At 42.4% G+C, this 17385-nt stretch overlaps 2 protein-coding genes and 1 long non-coding RNA gene across 4 annotated transcripts; 1 reads left to right on the forward strand and 2 right to left on the reverse strand.

Annotated features, from left to right (window-relative positions):
- The first annotated feature begins 82 nt into the window (after positions 1-82).
- On the forward strand, positions 83-5340 carry LOC105274659 (lipoamide acyltransferase component of branched-chain alpha-keto acid dehydrogenase complex, mitochondrial). Of its 2 annotated transcripts, XM_011330972.3 has the most exons (6): positions 83-522; positions 1181-1305; positions 1697-2240; positions 3869-4264; positions 4646-4927; positions 5009-5340. In XM_011330972.3, the coding sequence occupies exons 1-5, from the start codon at positions 484-486 to the stop codon at positions 4880-4882; spliced, it is 1341 nt and encodes a 446-aa protein (XP_011329274.2). In that variant the 5' UTR covers positions 83-483; the 3' UTR covers positions 4883-4927; positions 5009-5340. The 2 variants fall into 2 exon arrangements, with proteins under 2 accessions (XP_011329274.2, XP_011329266.2); XM_011330964.3 differs by having other exon boundaries at positions 4646-5340.
- Positions 5338-15386, reverse strand: LOC105274649 (protein lap1). Its single transcript, XM_011330952.3, has 10 exons — positions 15077-15386; positions 14672-14842; positions 14453-14588; positions 14077-14366; positions 13055-13766; positions 12581-12771; positions 11874-12351; positions 10848-11710; positions 10682-10753; positions 5338-10565 (listed from the first exon to the last, which is right to left on the reverse strand). Exons 2-10 carry the CDS (start codon positions 14825-14827, stop codon positions 10389-10391), a joined length of 3075 nt encoding a protein of 1024 aa, XP_011329254.1. The 5' UTR covers positions 14828-14842; positions 15077-15386; the 3' UTR covers positions 5338-10388.
- A 1109-nt stretch (positions 15387-16495) lies between these two features.
- On the reverse strand, positions 16496-17311 carry LOC113562275. The gene is made up of 3 exons (XR_003406781.1): positions 17098-17311; positions 16938-17018; positions 16496-16826 (listed from the first exon to the last, which is right to left on the reverse strand). It is a non-coding gene; the product is annotated as an uncharacterized LOC113562275 (long non-coding RNA).
- Between the last annotated feature and the right edge of the window lie 74 nt (positions 17312-17385).

Raw genomic sequence — 17385 nt, forward strand, 5'->3', positions numbered from 1 at the left:
TTTATTTCCACCTGTTATCCATCATTCGCGAGAATCGGCGATATGTGGATATCGGATCCGTGTAATTTCAACGCGAGGCCCCCCCCTCTCCTGTATTCCTGTGTATATTACGAATATAAATCCTTGAATGCTGAAAATGGATTGAAAAATCAACGATCCCTGCCGACAATACTAATCCCACGGCGATATTATAAATGAAATATGTAGTGAGTCGAGTACAGTCGTACAACAACATCGTATGATTCCCGCGTAGTCGGACACGCGTTCTTTATCGGCTCATGATTGCATAATCACACGACGACTAACACATTTTGTGAATAAACATACTTTCCCGAGTACACGCTCGTGACGAAGCGCGATAACGGGCCGCATATCGATGATATACGAGTGCCATCGTGCTCTTGCGCCTGTGCACAGTTCGCGTTCTCCTCCTCGTTCAGTGACCGAGATCGGATCAGATCGGATCGTACAAGGAACCAGTCGATGGCTCTCTCCTGGAGGCTGCTGGCGACCGCGCGGCTGGTAAGTGAAAAATTATTTGCAGGTGAAGTATGGACGCGCGGACCTAGGGCCCGGGCAGGGATTCAACCGGACGCCACGCGATCGTTTCCCCATGAAACAATGCCATGTGATATTGTCGACACTGTACGGCAAGTCGGGACTTTTGAACTTGCCAAGAACCCAGATCGGCCAGCGTGACCTAAGCTTCCTGTGTGCTGAGTGAACTAGACAGGAGCACGTGCTTCGATTATGAAAATGAAGAATTCGAATTTTTATCATATTGTTTCGCAATGATTGATTTTCCTAAATCGAGGTATTTGGTGAAAGTGTGAAAGCGCCAAGAATTTTTGAGTTATGCATGTGAAGAAAAGTTTCCTAAGGTAAAAGAATTTGTGGGATAGTCAAACGGAAAGTGATGCTAAAATTGAAGAACTGTAATTAAACAATGATCAGTTTGAATAAAGAAAAATCGATTCCAAAAACTAAGGAATTTGTCATGCAAAAATAAAATAATGTGGTAGAGGTGGGACAGTCTGTTTAAATAAGGAAAACTTCAAGCTGCTTTAAATACAACGGCGAAATCGAATATATTAAAACCAGTTTGTCTCGGTCCCCGTCTTATAATCTGCGCTTTAATATCGAGAATGTGCTGTTATCGAGAAAATATCTGTATTTGCAGGTCGAGAGATCACGCGACTCGATATGCCGATTTGTGTCGATCAGCTCGATTCGCTTCGGCAAAGTGGTGCCTTTCAAATTATCAGATATTGGCGAAGGAATTCGGGACGTTTCGATAAAGGAATGGTATGCCAAGAAACGCTTCTGCTTTCATCTGCACGATGCGCGTAATGTAAAATTTAAATAATAATTTATAATTTGAGAGAGAGAGAAATATTTCTATCAATATATGACAAGGTATTAAATAACATACATTAAAAATATGGTTTCAAAGATAAACATTTCCAATTAGAATTTAAGATCGATCCATCTTGATCTATTTGGATCAAACAAGCAAAGCATAAACGGGCGCCAGAATGATTTTCGCAATGTTTAGTTATAACTTCATTTCTAATTAACTCAACAATTTTTTAAATATCCAATTCGAGTGTATCCTTTTACGATTTTTTAAACCCTAAAGTTCTAATTGGATTAATTTCACGCGGCGCAATAGTAATCGGACTTCCGTACACTTCAGGTTCGTGAAACCGGGAGATCGGGTACGTCAATTCGACGAGATCTGCGAGGTGCAGAGCGACAAGGCATCAGTGGCGATTACCAGCCGCTACGATGGCGTCATCAAGACCTTGCACTTCAAGGTAGACGACGTTGCTATGATCGGAGCGGCCTTGCTCGACATTGAAATAGAGGACGACGCGGAGGATACTGCAAGCGATACAAGCACGAGTGAATCGAGGGATCAACAATCGACCGGTAATTCTAACGAAGAGAAAAAAGCAACGGACATTGAAATAGAAAGTAGCCTACAGAACATAGAGAAGGTGTTGGCGACTCCAGCGGTGAGGAAAATAGCCACGGAGAACAATATCAGGCTGACAGACGTGAAACCGACCGGCAAGGGAGGACGGGTGCTCAAAGAGGATGTGCTAGCTCATTTGCAGAAAATTTCTGCGCCCTCGCAAGTCAAGGAGCAAATTCCCACGCAACCGAACATAACGGGGAAGACGGTCGAACTTAAGGGTTACACGCGTCACATGTGGAAGACTATGACAAAGTCCCTGGTAAGATGAAAACACCCAGTAAGCAAAATGTGTGCAATCTGCCAGCAGATTGGCAACAGATTACTGCAGAAGTTGATAGCAAATTGGCATCCGTTATGTCCGCGTTAGGATAGTGATCTGCCAGCAGAGCCTGCTAACAGACTCTGACAGCAGATTGGCGGCAGAAACCGAGCAGGATCTGTTAACATTTGACGGCAGATTGACGGCAGAAACCGAGCAGAATCTGCAGCTTTTGGCCATTCATATTCACGATATATTAAAGCATGTGTTTACTTTTAACACACTATAAATTGTTAAAAGAACGCATTTGTTTGTTCGTTAAATGAAAGTACATTTGGCTTGATGTGTCTTTCTGACAGTTCGTTTCATAATCTCTCTCTTATTGTTAATTTATTCTAATCCGAAGTCCGAATTTTGCTTTCGAACTTCAGATTGCTCGTGGCGTGCGTGAACTACATGGACGTTGTCCATGGGAGCCTCTGTGCCGCAAGTGCAAAAATTTTCAGAAAAATTAATATTATCGTGCCAAGGCGCGTATATTAACTTATATAACTGTTAGGCTAAATCTTAACATCGAGTAAGAACTCGACGCGTGCACTGCATAGCGGTGCGGAGCGAAAACACATATTCATAGCCGTGTAAATTTGAATACTGTCAAAAGCTGCAAATCCTGTTCGGTTTCTGCTGCCAATCTGCCGTTAGATTCCGCGCGCGCAGATCTTGCTCGGTTTCTGTCGACGATCCGACTTCGAGCCATGTTTGCAGGTTCTGCTCGGTTTCTGCCGCCAATCTGTTCTTAGATTTTGTGAGCAAGCTCCGTTACATTTCTGGCACCAATTTGTCGAATTAATCGTTAATAACAACTTCTGTATCAAATTTGTTGTCTTTTGGCTGGCAATAGCTGATAGCAGATAGTTAGCATCATCTGCTTTCGGCAGACTTGGCTATCTGGGCGGTTATCTATTGTCCTCGATTTTTCATTCGGATGCAAGTTTGGTAAGTTGTCCGAAAATCATGTAAATGTAAATGTTTCCTATTACGGTTTCGAGTGATGGACAATTTTCTATGTAAAATTGAGTGAAGCATTCAATATGAGTCTTTTTGGGTTTGTATTGCGTACTCTCATCGAATTAACGTTGCATAGGTTGCCAGATTATTTGGATTTGAAATGTCGCGTTTAATATCAAAGATCACAAGTGCATAAAAAAACAGACGCATCTCATCCATTTTAATATCACTGCATTAATATTTGATGGCTCTTATAATAATGTTATTCATCACTGACCAAAAATATTCAAAATAACTAAGTTTCTCTAAAATGATGGAAACTTAGATACGAAAATTTACGAAAATAGAAAAATTATTAATATCATTTTTAATATTCTAATATCTTCTAAGTTAAATCTAATTAATTAATTAATTAGTTAATTCTAAGTTAATCTTCTAACTTAAATCTAATTTCTTCTTGCTTATTTTATTCACTTACGATAAATTTGTTCATATAATTTTACTTATAAATTTTACGATCAAAACGCGATTTTCTCATTTATTATCTCGCGGCTGCGCAAATGCGGTGCATTGCGCGGATTATTCCAAACCTGACTTACCGTCTTCTGAACTTCCCGCAGAGTATCCCGCACTTCGTCTACAGCGACGAGTGCAACGTAGACCAGGTTATGAGTTACCGAAACGAAGTGAAGGATTCCTTGAAGGATCGAGGCGTCGCTATGACTCTGATGCCGTTCTTCGTGAAGGCAGCCTCGAGAGCGCTCGAACAGTTTCCCGAGTTGAATGCCTGGCTGGACGAGGAGGGTCAGACGCTGCGAGTTATGGATAATCACAACATCGGAATCGCGATGGACACTGCCGACGGTTTGGTGGTGCCGAATATCAAGAACGTGCAGAATCTCGACATTTACGCGATCGCGAAGGAACTCAACAGGCTCCAGGAGCTCGGAAGACGAGCATCGTTACCGCTCAACGACCTGTCCGGCACTACATTCTCACTGTCGAACATAGGTGTGGTAAGTGCACGAAGTTAGGCGAGATTGGAGCCAGTGATGAATACCATGGTAGATAATTCAAACTTTGGCGCCGCGGAGCATCGAATCTTTGATTGATTTTAGGTGATAAATTAATTTTAGTATAAAATTTGTATAAGTCGTGGTTTGTAATGTTGGCTGCAATTACTTTGAAAAATTAAAAATTTTAAAAAACGTACTATCAATCAATACGAATCATGTTTTTACAATGTTGGCAGTAATCAAGATTCAAAAGATCTATTTGGAATTAAAAAAGATTTACTCGATTCAAATTCGACGTTTATTATCTTCGATGGCGCCAAAATTTGAATCGTTCTATTATTATACATTATTATAATACATTAAATCATGTTGCTGATTTAGATTGGTGGGACGTATATGAAGCCGGTAATTCTACCACCGCAAGTGATAATTGGTGCGTTCGGAAGAGCACGGATGATACCGCAGTTCAATGAGCACAAGTCGGTGGTGCCAATGAACATGATGCCGGTCAGCTGGTCGGCCGACCATCGCGTTCTTGATGGCGTCACGGTGGCTAAATTTTCCAATTTGTGGAAGTATTACGTAGAAAATCCCATACATATGCTGATCGGCGCATAAAGATGCAATGTAAGATGCTGGACTAGACAATATTTGGGCAAAAAGGTGATCATGATGTATGCTTGTGTTCGGAATTCTCATATTGTTCGCTTTACAAAAACGTTACCTCTGTTATGACAATTCTAGATAACGCAAAAGACGTTGGTAACTTCTGGGGAAAAAGCCTGATTTAAAAATTTCAATTATATTTATACATATATTTGTTTTCTTTGGAAGTAACGAAAATTCGTACGTATTTCTTAGTAATGAGTCCAATTTGATGAATCCAAAGCTCCAATGAAGGTAGCTCTTAAGTTAAGCTCCAATGAAGTTAGCGTTATTCTATATATATATAATTATAAATTGATTATTACGATGAAGATATTTTTATAAATTGATATGTAAGGTCTCGCGTTGTATATTGAGATAGAAAAATTGTACGTTACGAAGTTCAATAAATCGTTATAGCACTTTGTACGTAAATATTAATTTATTTATTGCTGCACAACCAACTAAGACTTCTCGGTAAAGGTTCAGACATCTGTCGCTAACATATTCAAAATGCATAGTAATTGTATACCAGAAGACGACGTCCGGCGAGAACGCATTTCTTTGTACATCGATCCGTTATGAACTATTAAATTATTTTAATAAACGCGGGAACGCGCCTGATGAACGCTGTGGCTAACGAAGTGGTTGTACCGCGACCGCGGAGCAAATCTCCAAAGGTCCAAGACAAAAGCAAGCGTCGCAGAACGCAGCGACCAAGGTCATCGAATCATCGCAAAAAAGAAAACGATAAAAAATACATACATCCTGGCACGAAAACAAGTCTCGAGCTCATTCTACGAGCTCCATAAAATCGAGCGAGAACGGAAAACAAGAAATTAAGAGCACAAACAAACACATCGCAAGTAAAAGGTACGACCACTTTGATTGCTTTCTTGAGGGTCCGCTTATATACGCATAATTAGTCGCTTATTGTATATACACTCATGGGTACAACTTGGAGTTGCAGTCACGCGTTCGATCTTAGACAATCATCCCGTAACGATAGCGAGCGCCGCTCACTTTGCAAAGCGGATTTGGATCGTCCCAGTAACGACTGATGATCCAGAAGGCGACGTGCCAACAATTCTTCCAGTTATCGCCCGGAAGAATAATGAGTAATGCTGAACTCTTCGAAAAAATATAAGAAAATCAGATAAAATAACAAATGTCTTTTAAAAGTAATGAGTAATTCCGACTTGAATGCTGAACTCTTCGAAAAAATACGAGAACATCAGATAAAACAAGAAATACCTTTTAAAACGAGGAGATTCATTACAATGAGAAGAGTAAATCTACTCATTTTTAGATGAGTCATTCGAGCAACAGCTTCACACAGATTGATAATTACAACATCACTAGGGCTGTCGAATACAAATACAAATCAAAACGCAAAGTGTAGAACGCACACTCGAATTGTACTTTTATCTTAAAAATGCAAGTATCAAGAATTACGCGCGGAAATCGCTGCCGCCGATTGTGATCCAAACCCGCCTCGTTCCGAAGCGTCGTTAAACATGTAATAGTTATCCAAAAGGTAGTCAGTCTGTTTAGTTAGAATAGTAGAAAAGAGTACAATACATGTGCTCGTGGTCCATGAAATTGGAAACTCTTCCGTCGGCCAACACATGTTACCTCGTTCCTTCAGCGCAGCTCTTAGCAATAACTATTAGGTCGATCAAAAATTTCGTTCTTCCCCTTTTAAACCTGACAATCATCTCGGGGAACAATAAGTGGACGAACTTTTTGATCAACCCGATGTTCTCTCGTGCCTACAGAATCAAATGCAGCAACAATCGTCGGGAGACGAAATAAGAACGAGCTTAATGCTAATACAAGAAAAACTAATCTCGCGTGGATATTAATATAAATTAAAAGAAAGAAAAACAAGACTACTTGGAAAGCTCTGAATGTTCGATCGGAAGCTGAAAGATTCGTCGTGGCGACATCGATAGAGATACGCAAAATGCAAAAACTGACGGAGAGGCCCCCGTCGAACATAAATCGGCGAAGAGCACTAATCGTAAGGTCTGTCTATCGCGTTTGACTAGCTGTACGCATTATTCTACTAACACTTTCTCAATGCGGAAAATCGAAATACGAAGCGGCGAGACGATACACAACCGCGAACTTACTGTAAAATCCTTAATCGTACGTAACACCGACTTGAAGAACAAAGATACAAATACAGACACTAACTTAGCAACAACAATATATTACTTAACGCTCCGTGTCAGATTCTCGGCATTTCTTCCTCGCTGGCTGAACAAGGTTCGAGAAATCCGGCTTTCTCGATTTCAACAGGATTTTCAATTATCACAACAGATCGCTGATACTCCTAACTCGCAATCTCCGATCGACAATATTAAATAACGTGGCGTCGAACGTCAGCGCCGAGCCTTAACGTTGCTCAACTAGAAAGCAGTTACATTAACAGAATACCTTACCATCGGTAACATTAATTATACATTAATAATCGATTATAAATAACGTCAAATTTACATTGATAAGAACAAGTAATTAGAAATTGTGATGAAACGAGAGGAACAGAGGGCGAATCAGCATTCACATTTAATAATATAAGAAATAGATTCACTCTCAAGAAGAGTCCTCGCAGTCGAGAAAAAATACGGAATATCTGGCACGCAGCTGGACAGTCCGGCGTTCACACTGGTTTGGATTATAACAACGCGCAAGATATATTACATAAACGTAACGTATAGATAATCAAATAACGATCTTATTTGTGCTATATAGCGCATCTCGGTCCTACGTTCCTTCTTAGACCGCGACCTCCCTTTCATCGGCGCGACGTACAAAAGTATCTATCTCGCTTGTCGATCGACGACAATCACGCTCGACTTAACAACCGTCGCGGGAAAAACAGTTTTTTTTACAAGGTACAGAGAGTTTTGTTCCTTCGAGCACGATCTCGACGGAAGGGACGCGAGTGATCGCCAGACTGATCAGTCGCGTCAGTTCCGAGCGACCGAGCGCTGGCTTTCGATAGTCTTAACAATACGTTAATGATAAAGAAAACTGGATTAATCCTACGTACAGGTGTGAAACGTTCGACGAACGGGGAACGTTCTTAAGCACTCGTGATGCGAGAAGAAATCTCTATAAAACTCGTTACGTTATGTTTTTGTAGACAAAGTAAACAATTTTCTACAAAATGTCAGTTATCAAGCCAATCAAATTAAAATCAGACAATTTTATACGAAAATTTATATTGTTCTTAAATTCTGATTAATTACGATTATTAAAATAAACGAGTCGAATTTCTGAGATACTTGGCTCCTGAGATTCAATGCAATAATTAACAATATTATAAATGCACTCTGCCGCACTCAACTCGTCGCAGAGGTGCACGTCGGTGCTTAAGGACACGATAATGCACGGAGATCGATGGACGAGATGGTGTTCCGAACGTGTGGAAGAAGGTAAATTCGGGGGAGAGACAAGTAAATGCAGAAGAGAGATCTACAGAGATGATCCGCGTCGCAACTGTTAAACGGTTGAGGATTGACACTGAGACTGACACAAGTATAAACATTATTATCGATATAAGTACGGCACATAGAAGAATATTTTCTTTTCTCTCCTACTAGACAAGCGACAGAGATCCCACAGAGAGAAGCGCGCTCATCGTCTCCGCGGACGCGACAGAGAAAACCGCTCGATCGTCCGAGCGCCGTTTCGCCGAGTACTCGATTCTCTCCGATATCCCCTTAATGCGATTCTTCCGAGCAGCGTTTTTTAAAGGCAATAATCGGACTCGGTAGTCAACAGCGAAAGAATGGTATCGAGATTCCGATGTGTTGTTGCCGCAACATTTCGGAGCTACCGTCGCCTCTTTACATCGCATCAATCGAATCATAAAATTTATAGCTTTGCCATATGCAATAACAATTATTATAGTCAACAACTGATAAAGATCGCTGTACGCTCGGACATTGTCGGAGGCGACTTGAGTACAAGTGAAGCAGAAGAGCGTGTACTACGTTCCTCTGGGCGAGCGCAAACTTCGCTCACAAATGCCTCGAAGAATTCAAGGTCGATGTTTCTCCGTAACGCGAATTTGTTTTCGCCACTTTTTCTCGTTTTTTTTTGCAATTTCTAAATATCTTAACCGACTAAATCTGAAACTAAAATAAATTCTAATTCAAAACATGTATAGTTTACGTGCATTTAAGAGGAAAAATCAGTTTCGTTTTCCGCTTTTAATTTAGTCGCTCGTAATTAAAAAGTTATACTTGAGCTCTTTTAAAATGAAATCGGCTCTAAATCGCGCGAGGCGCTCACAAGCGAAGTTTGTCAGCGAAAAATACTCCGTGGAAATCTCTTTAACAAATACACCTCCGCGATTTATTTACGCCGCTGGAATCTATGGGATCCCTGTCCAGCTTCTACAGATAAATTTGTCTATATATATAATATATATGCATATAGTATATATAACTTTTTCTCAATATGTTATGTATATGGATAATAAATAGTACTTTGTTTTCTGGCACATTGTCGGCGTTCTCTCGTCGCGGAGAACGCACGGATATAGTATAATAGATGTAAATCAACTATTCTATCAACATCATCTTCTGCGCACGTCTCGGTTGCGTGCGCGCGCGTCTCGGAATTAGAAGAGGTTTCGGAAAAAGACATTATTGTTCTAGTCGTAGTTACTCGAGGAAGAGCTATTTATTCGGTGCGCGGGCGGAGGCGCGTCATTTGTTCAATTCCTCCGCCCGCGTATTAGACAGAGCGTTGAAAAATACGATGTTCTTCTATGGGTATTATTCTCACGGGGATGATCACCCTTTTTCTGTGTTCCGCGTTAGTCGCGGAAACGGTCGATAGCGATAGCCTAGCCTGCTTACAATCTTATATTCGACACAAATATATATGTATGCATGTATGTATAGAAGAGATCTCGCGTAACTGATCCGCGCGAACGTCGCCGGAACGATCGGCGCTCATCGTGAAATCTCTCGAAGTTGGAGAACTTTAAAAAGTAACGCTGATTGTCGAGGTAATATCTTGATCGATCGATTCACAACGATTGTTGTAGCTTGTTCAAGATTGTGCGATACGATATCGTGCGAAATAAAATGTTTCGATTCCATTTGAGAGATTAACAATGACGTTTAAATGTTGATACTCTTTAAGGAGGTTCAATTCTGTGTCACCGCGTGACATTCTCTTTAAATTCCTTAACTGTTAACAGTACCAACGGCGATCTCGGCGATATTCGCGAGGATCTCGACATGAGACGTTCACGTGTTCCTTTCATTTTCACGAGCGTGACGCGTTCGCGTGACGACTTGCGGATTTGATTAAAGAATATATTTAAATATATATATATGTTAGAGCTATATATATATAAAATGTATTCAGTCTGAAGAGTATATGTGTAAAGCGATCGTATATCATCTAAAAGAAATAGAAAAAGTTTTCTTGCGCTCTCCGAATAACTTACAATTCATTGGTGGCGACTTATCATCATAGACACAACAGCACCGGTGGCACGCAGAACGGCGACGGCGTTATTGTGATCAGACTTGGTGAAGTCAATGCCGTCTACCTCTAGGATCTTGTCTCCCGGCCGAAGAGTACCCTGAGCTGGCCCGTCGGGATTCACTTTCGTCACGATTATTCCCTATGAAACAGGGAAATAGGGAAGTATGTATTCTTGATTCTTTTTTAGCGAAAGACGGTCAAACATACTTATTGTTTATTATTTTAAAATAAAATAGATACTGTGTATTCACTTACAGTCTCCGCGCCCGCTACCCCGCCAGCTATGCTAAACCCGAGACCCGGATTCTTCTTTACTTGAACAGGCAGCTGTAGGGAAAATTAAAAAATTATTTTAAAAAAATTTTAAAATTATTTAAAAATTACAATTATCGTGAATATAAAAATAACCGTCGATGCATACCACGTTCGCGTTTTTGTGAGGGCCGAACATCCATTTGAACTTCGGCTTCCTCTCCGAATTCAGCGTTTCCTTTGGCGCAGGTCTCACGTGCTCCTTGATCTCGTTGCTGGTGTCGCCCTGAGATTTATTGCTCGCACTGAAACTCGGTGTGTCTCGACCCGAGTTCGTTTCATCACTTTTAGCGACAGCGGCAGCGGAAGACGCGCCGCTCGATTCGTCGATGATGCTTCTGTTCGCAGCGGAGGTGTTCGACGTCCGATCGACGTTCGACGCGTCTACCAGGTTGTTGGCGTTGTCGCACGAGTTGTTGTTGTTTGACGCGGTCCCGTTCGTCAGCTTCCTCGACCGATCAAGCGGCTTCACCGGTGCCGACAACGGGCTCCGGTACTTCTTACCCGTGATCGGCGACGGGGGTATCGCGGAATACGCGTTCAATGTTCTGTTCGCGTCGAATTCTTCCACCGACGGACTGGTGCACGTTTTGATCGAGCTTGTGTCGCTGCTCGAGCTTTCCGCGTGCTTCGCCTTGAGAACAGGAATCTTGCTCGGCTTGAACGTCCGATCGTTCTGCTCGAGGTCGACGCTCGAGTCCGCTGGGACCGGCGTGCACGCTTGCTCCGCGTTGATCTGGTCGTAGGTGTCCGTCCGTTGCCCGTTGTCCGTTGTCGCCGACGTGTTCGATATGTTTGAGTTCGCAAAGTTGGCCCGATCGCCTGGCACAGACGTGTATTCCTCGGCTTTCACCAATTCCACATTCGTGTCGAAGTTCTTCTGCTTCGGCGCGTCCGGAAACATCCCGGGCGAATTTAGGGGCGGGTTGAAGGGTAACGAGGGTGAAGCTAAATGGGTGTCCGTTTCGCTCGCTGGAAAACCGATGCTTCGCATTAGACATGCATTCTTCTTTTTATCCTTAATTCGCAAGATCGCAATCTAAATGCTGAGCAACTGCATTGTAATAACATGTAAAAAATTCTCATTTCAAAATGTGAAATTACGCAAGAATTGTCTGGATAAATAAAAACGTACGATTGTTGAACTGTTGGAAAAGGGCGGCCTTTTTGGAGAACGCCGCCGCGATGTGATACGGAGGCGGGACTGGCGGAACGTCGCTCGATTTCGCGGCGACGCTTACCCGCATCTGGTCGCCGCACTTGCCGTCGGTCGCGTCCACGGACATCCTGCGGACATACGGCTCGATGAACTTCTCCGACTCCACTATCTTCGCTGTGTTGGCCTTGGAATATTCATCCGGCTTCCACGTGGAGTTCACGTAGTCGGCCACCGTCGGCACCTTCGCAACGTACTCGGACGTGGGATTGCGGATGTACTTGGCCTCCCGGATGTCTGGGCTCTTCTCCTTCGCCAGCACGGTCTTGTTGGCCTCGTCGGACGACTCCTCCGACACCGAGTGCTCCGCCGCTCCGGATTCGGCCGCCAGTCTGTTGTTACTCTTGTAGTTCTTTGCCGTGTTACGATCGACAGAGGTTGTAGACAAGGGCGCACTCTGCGGATGGATAATAATATGAGTTGATAGCAGCAAAAATTAAATGCTCATTTTGCGTAAAACGTCTTCATTGAGCAGCAATATACGTTTCCGTCAAAAATAAAATTCTTATAATAAAATTTCCAAGATAGAACGTAATTATATGCCTGTTATTTAAATATATTATATATTAGTTTTTTTTATAATTATTAGAAACAGACTTTAATTAGGTCAATTGGGAACAACGTACTCTTTGATCGTGAATGGACTGATGATGGAGATTACGAGCGTGCCTAGCGAGGTTGCGTAGCTCCTTGGGGTAAGGGGTCGGTGCTCGATGAAGTTGCCTGGGGACCTCAGAATCTACCTCAGCAGCGAAACATATCCTTTTGCCGGTTCCGATGATCGAACTGGAGATCGGTCCTGCGGTCTGCGCCATTTCTACACAAACAATCCAAATTATAAAGATTATTACAAAAATGCGGTTAAAATTATGTAAAAATTTTGCTCGAGTATAGACAAATATTCTCGCGGGCAAATACGACGATTTCGCCTCCTTAATGTCTCACCATTTCATTCTTCATCCTCCTGTTCATTATCTTCGTTATCCTCGTTATCCACTAGCAGCGTGAGAAATCATCGCATCGTCTCGTTAATCAAATGCAGATCGAGGCAAACGTGTATAATGCATAACGACGCAAACGGAAGCGGGCAAGATACTCACGCTCTAGATCCTGCCGTGGTTTCTGAGGCAGCATGAAGCAGCTCAGCACCATCATGTCTTCCTCGCAATTGAACTCCTGCTGCAGCGGTACCAACGGTTGGCTCTGATTGTCGCTCAGCCACAGCGCCTTCAGGTTATTCAAATTCAGCATGGAGACTGGTAGAAACTTGATGCCGTTGTTGACGAGATTGAGCACTCGCAACGAGGACAGGTGGCCGAGCTCGGGTGGCACGCGCGCTAGATTGTTCGATCGCAGGGAGAGCAGGGACAATGCCGTGCAGCTGCCGATCTCGGCCGGCAGCGCACGCAGATAATTATTGTCCGCGTTGAGACAGTGCAGCTTGCGCAACAAGCCTATCGAAGACGGCAGATACTCGAGAAAGTTCTTAGTTACTATAAGCTCCTCTAAGCTTGACATCTGGCCGATGTCGTTGGGCAGTGCGTTCAGTTGATTGTCGTCGATCTTGAGGGTGACGATCGTGCGCAGGTAGCAGAGCGTATCCGGCAGCTCGTACATCTCGTTCGACGACAGATTCATGATCGCGATGTCGCGCCAGCCACGCACCTCCGTCGGGAGCGCGTGTATCGCGTTCATCGTGCAGTCGAAGTGGTTCAGGCGGTAGAGCTGCTCGACGTTCGTCGGGACGCGCCTGATGTCGTTGCCGTCGATCCACAGTTCCGTCAGGTTGATGAGATCCCCGACGACTTCAGGCTGTCGCAAACAGTAATGCACACACACGTAAGTGTTTCACGCAAGTGTTTTTCTAACGTAAGTGTCTCTCTGCAACCAAGTTCGAAATTAAGATTCTATTAAAATTCACGTGAGATTAATTGAAGAGCTAATCTTGTCGTCGACTCTTCAGCCTGAAATTTAAAGTTCTCAAGTAATCAAGTAAAACGTCTTGAAACGTCCAAAATGATACATTTTTTTCAAGGTATCAAAGATCAAAGATAAAAGCCACTTTCACGAAATTAGTTTAAATTTCACAAGCGCGAGTTGCTGGCAATGAGGATCGCCTTACCAACTCTGTGAAGTCATTGTTGCCGATATCGAGCCTCTGCAGGTTCACCAAACGGCTCATGCTCTTAGGCAACGTCATCATGTTGTTCTCCCGCAGCTCGAGCGTCCTCAAGGCTGACAGTCGTCCAAAGTTAGCCGGCAGGTACTCAATGTATGCATCGTTTATGTAGAGCTCGCGCAAGCCGACGATATGCGTTATGGCGTCCGGGAAACGCTCGAAGGGATTCACGCTGATATCTATGGAGCGAAGACTCTTACATTCCTTTATGCTGTCTGGTAACTCTTTTATACCTATCAACAAAAGTACACACGCCATAGATATGAATCCCGACTGAATGCGCGGTAGGTAACAGGCCAACGTGTCAGAATGTACTAACTATTTTTGCTGAGGTCTAAATGTTCCAGGTTGATTAACGACGCTATGGCGGGTGGTAGTGTAGTAACTTCATTATCGCTAAGCGAGAGCACTCTCAACTCGTGGCACTGGAACAGTGGCCTGGGAAGATCCTTTATCTAAGAAGGATCAGAAAAGAGAAATGTCATAGGTCGCTACTACTATTTATATAAATAATTGAAGTCTCGATTGAGACACTTACCCTATTGGCATCGAGATACAACTTTTCCAACGTTCTTTCGTAAATGAACACATCAGGTGGTACATCGTAGAGATTACAGTGATTTAGCTGCAGCTCACAGATGTCTTCTTCCTGGGTTCTCAGACACGCGGTGCACTGCCACCAAGCGCTACCCATTTCATGTGTGTACAGCTACACGGAACAAGAATGCATATATTCTGAATAATGTACATGCAGCAGTCCATCTTTTCAGGCTCTTATCATTTTTGTAATTATTATATTATTAACATTATCATTATTACTGACATCAGAAGTACAGTTAAACTTTTCGATTGGAGGTAAAAAAATGTTTTTTGTTTCATCGTGGATGCTCGTTCCTTTCAAAGCACTGGGGTACTTTGGAGTACAGAAATATGTATCCGTCACCTGCGGGACTCTCAGGAACGATCCGGCAATGGCATCGACGCGCGTCGATGCCGTGATCCGCCGAGACGGGCGTCTGCGTGTCTCGCGTGAACGTCGCTGCCGCCGACGACGGCGACGATCATTCGTGAGGGCGAGGAGCCGCGCGATCACCGCCGATCGCCGTATCACCGCGTCGTCGACGCGCCGGTCCGGCGCCCTCGCGCGCAGCGGCCGAGGATCGTCGCGACGCACCCGTCGTGGATCGGCATTGCCGACCTTGACATCGATATTACGTCCGCTTTCGCCGTGGGACAAGGAGAGAGCGCGCGAAGGTCAGGAACGTCAAGAGATGCTGCGGCTCGCGTCAACCCCGCGTTGCGAGTTCGTCCTCGTCCTCGTCGTTCTTCTCGCCGCCGCAATCACCGCACGTCTCACGCACATATCTCACTCCGTCCTCATCGCGCGTTGAATACGCGCCCCCCGTCCATCGATCACCGTCCTAAATCCACAGGACGCACAGACTTTTATATAAAACACTAGACTGCATACCTCTCGTATGTAGCCTTATATATGTATGTACACGTACTCAAATCTATGTAGCAAAATGGAGACACGGCGCACGCGCGAAATGAGCAACTCATAAATGTGTTTACATTTCGCGTCTTTATTTTGCAATCTCCCGCAATATTGTATTACTATTAATAGGAATATTAATAGGAAATAGCAATATTAATAGGAGAATATTAATAATTTAATAGCAACATAGGCATCGTTCGGTTTCTTGCGTTATTCATTTGGCGCATGCGCTCTAACCTGTGTAACAAGTTACGTACTGATTGGTCCGTCCGATAAGCAGCAGTCTAGTGTATTATGGCTACGTTCGCTGCCAGTGCTGTAAATCTATAGTACGTGCAACGTAAACTGTAGATTTTCAGTACTGGGCATCTATCACGTAACTTTTCCCCTAGGATGGAAAATGGAAAATGAAAATTTCGCGTGAACTTTTACGTTATGATTTGCTGCTGAGATGAAGAAATTTTCATTTTTCATTGTCCATCTTAGGGGAAAAGTTACGTGATAGATGCCCTGGCAGTGAATATCGGAATCCCTTGCATGTAGAGTCCTAAATAATCAGAGAAGCGCAATCGGCGTCTCACTTGCTGATTGGCTGACCGCCATGTTGAGCCCGTAATACATTCTGTTGGGAAACTAACCGCAACCGGCGTACCGTAAGTGAACAAAAATTATAGTTATAATGTTTTTTTTCCAACAAAATACATTTTAGATATCCTTAATATGTGCAATTGTTTTTGACAAGACTAATATATATATATATATATATATAATGTATTTATATTATGATAAGAATAAATATTTATGTTGTAACAAGACTGATATAAATAAAATAGTACTAAACAAATTATGTACGATTGTCATTTATTTTAAAGAAAATATTACAACTATGATATAAAATATATTATTATAAAAGTTATCCTAAATATATCTAAACAGTGACACAATAATTAGATTTGTCAACATTTTCTTTGTTACTTATTGGAATTCCTTTTAGTGACAGTAGGTTGTTGTAATCTTCGCAATGCCTTCTCCATTTGGACAATCTTACTGAACATCTTACGCAACTGCTGCAAGCCTAAATTACGCTCAACTGTTAAGTCTTGAATAACTTGTGATGCTTTGTTACACTGTAATATCAGTTCATCAATTGTACATTTTACTTTGGGATTGAATGTCTTTCTTGAATAGAATAAATCTACAACATAATTTATAACAAACGACGTGAAACCATTATAATTAAATTAAATTATTATTATATTATTAAGTTGACTTTTTATAATTGTGAATACATTATATTAATACTGACCTTTGTAGAATTTGATTCGTGAATAGATATATTATGAGCCTTATTATATTGTTGTTCCCCTTTATTAAAAAGAGCCAGCTCCTAGACAATGAATAACTATCATATTATGATAATAACTTTATTTTCTTTAACGTTTTAACGAAATATCGATGTTACTTACCAAATTGATCTCTATTTTTCAATTTAATGTGATATTCCGAAACTTTAACTTCTCTTTAACGTTGCTACAAGTTCAGAATTAAAATTACAACGTTTCTGCATAACGTACTTGCACGAAATAGACAAGCTGCGTTTGTGTCATAGACATAGTAAAAATAGACCGAGCGTGTTCTCAACTTGGCAGTGAATCACAGGTAGAAAAAGAGAGAAAGCAGGCGAAGGATTGCTCTCTCTCTCTCTAAGGAAAGAAGAGTGGGGGTAAGAGTGGAGAGTGGGGAAAACGCGAACA

This window comes from Ooceraea biroi, chromosome 7, assembly GCF_003672135.1.
Source record: "Ooceraea biroi isolate clonal line C1 chromosome 7, Obir_v5.4, whole genome shotgun sequence".
Lineage (NCBI taxonomy): Eukaryota > Metazoa > Arthropoda > Insecta > Hymenoptera > Formicidae > Ooceraea > Ooceraea biroi.

Coding starts and splice junctions, on each gene's coding strand:
- LOC105274659 (XM_011330964.3), top strand. CDS start 484: ATGGCTCTCTCCTGGAGGCTGCTGGCGACCGCGCGGCTG. Junction 1,306..1,696: donor GACGTTTCGATAAAGGAATG/GTATGCCAAGAA, acceptor CGTACACTTCAG/GTTCGTGAAACCGGGAGATC. Junction 4,265..4,645: donor CACTGTCGAACATAGGTGTG/GTAAGTGCACGA, acceptor TTGCTGATTTAG/ATTGGTGGGACGTATATGAA.
- LOC105274649 (XM_011330952.3), bottom strand. CDS start 14,827: ATGGGTAGCGCTTGGTGGCAGTGCACCGCGTGTCTGAGAACCCAGGAA. Junction 14,367..14,452: donor TTTAGACCTCAGCAAAAATA/GTTAGTACATTC, acceptor TTTTGTTGATAG/GTATAAAAGAGTTACCAGAC. Junction 13,767..14,076: donor ACAATGACTTCACAGAGTTG/GTAAGGCGATCC, acceptor TGTTTGCGACAG/CCTGAAGTCGTCGGGGATCT.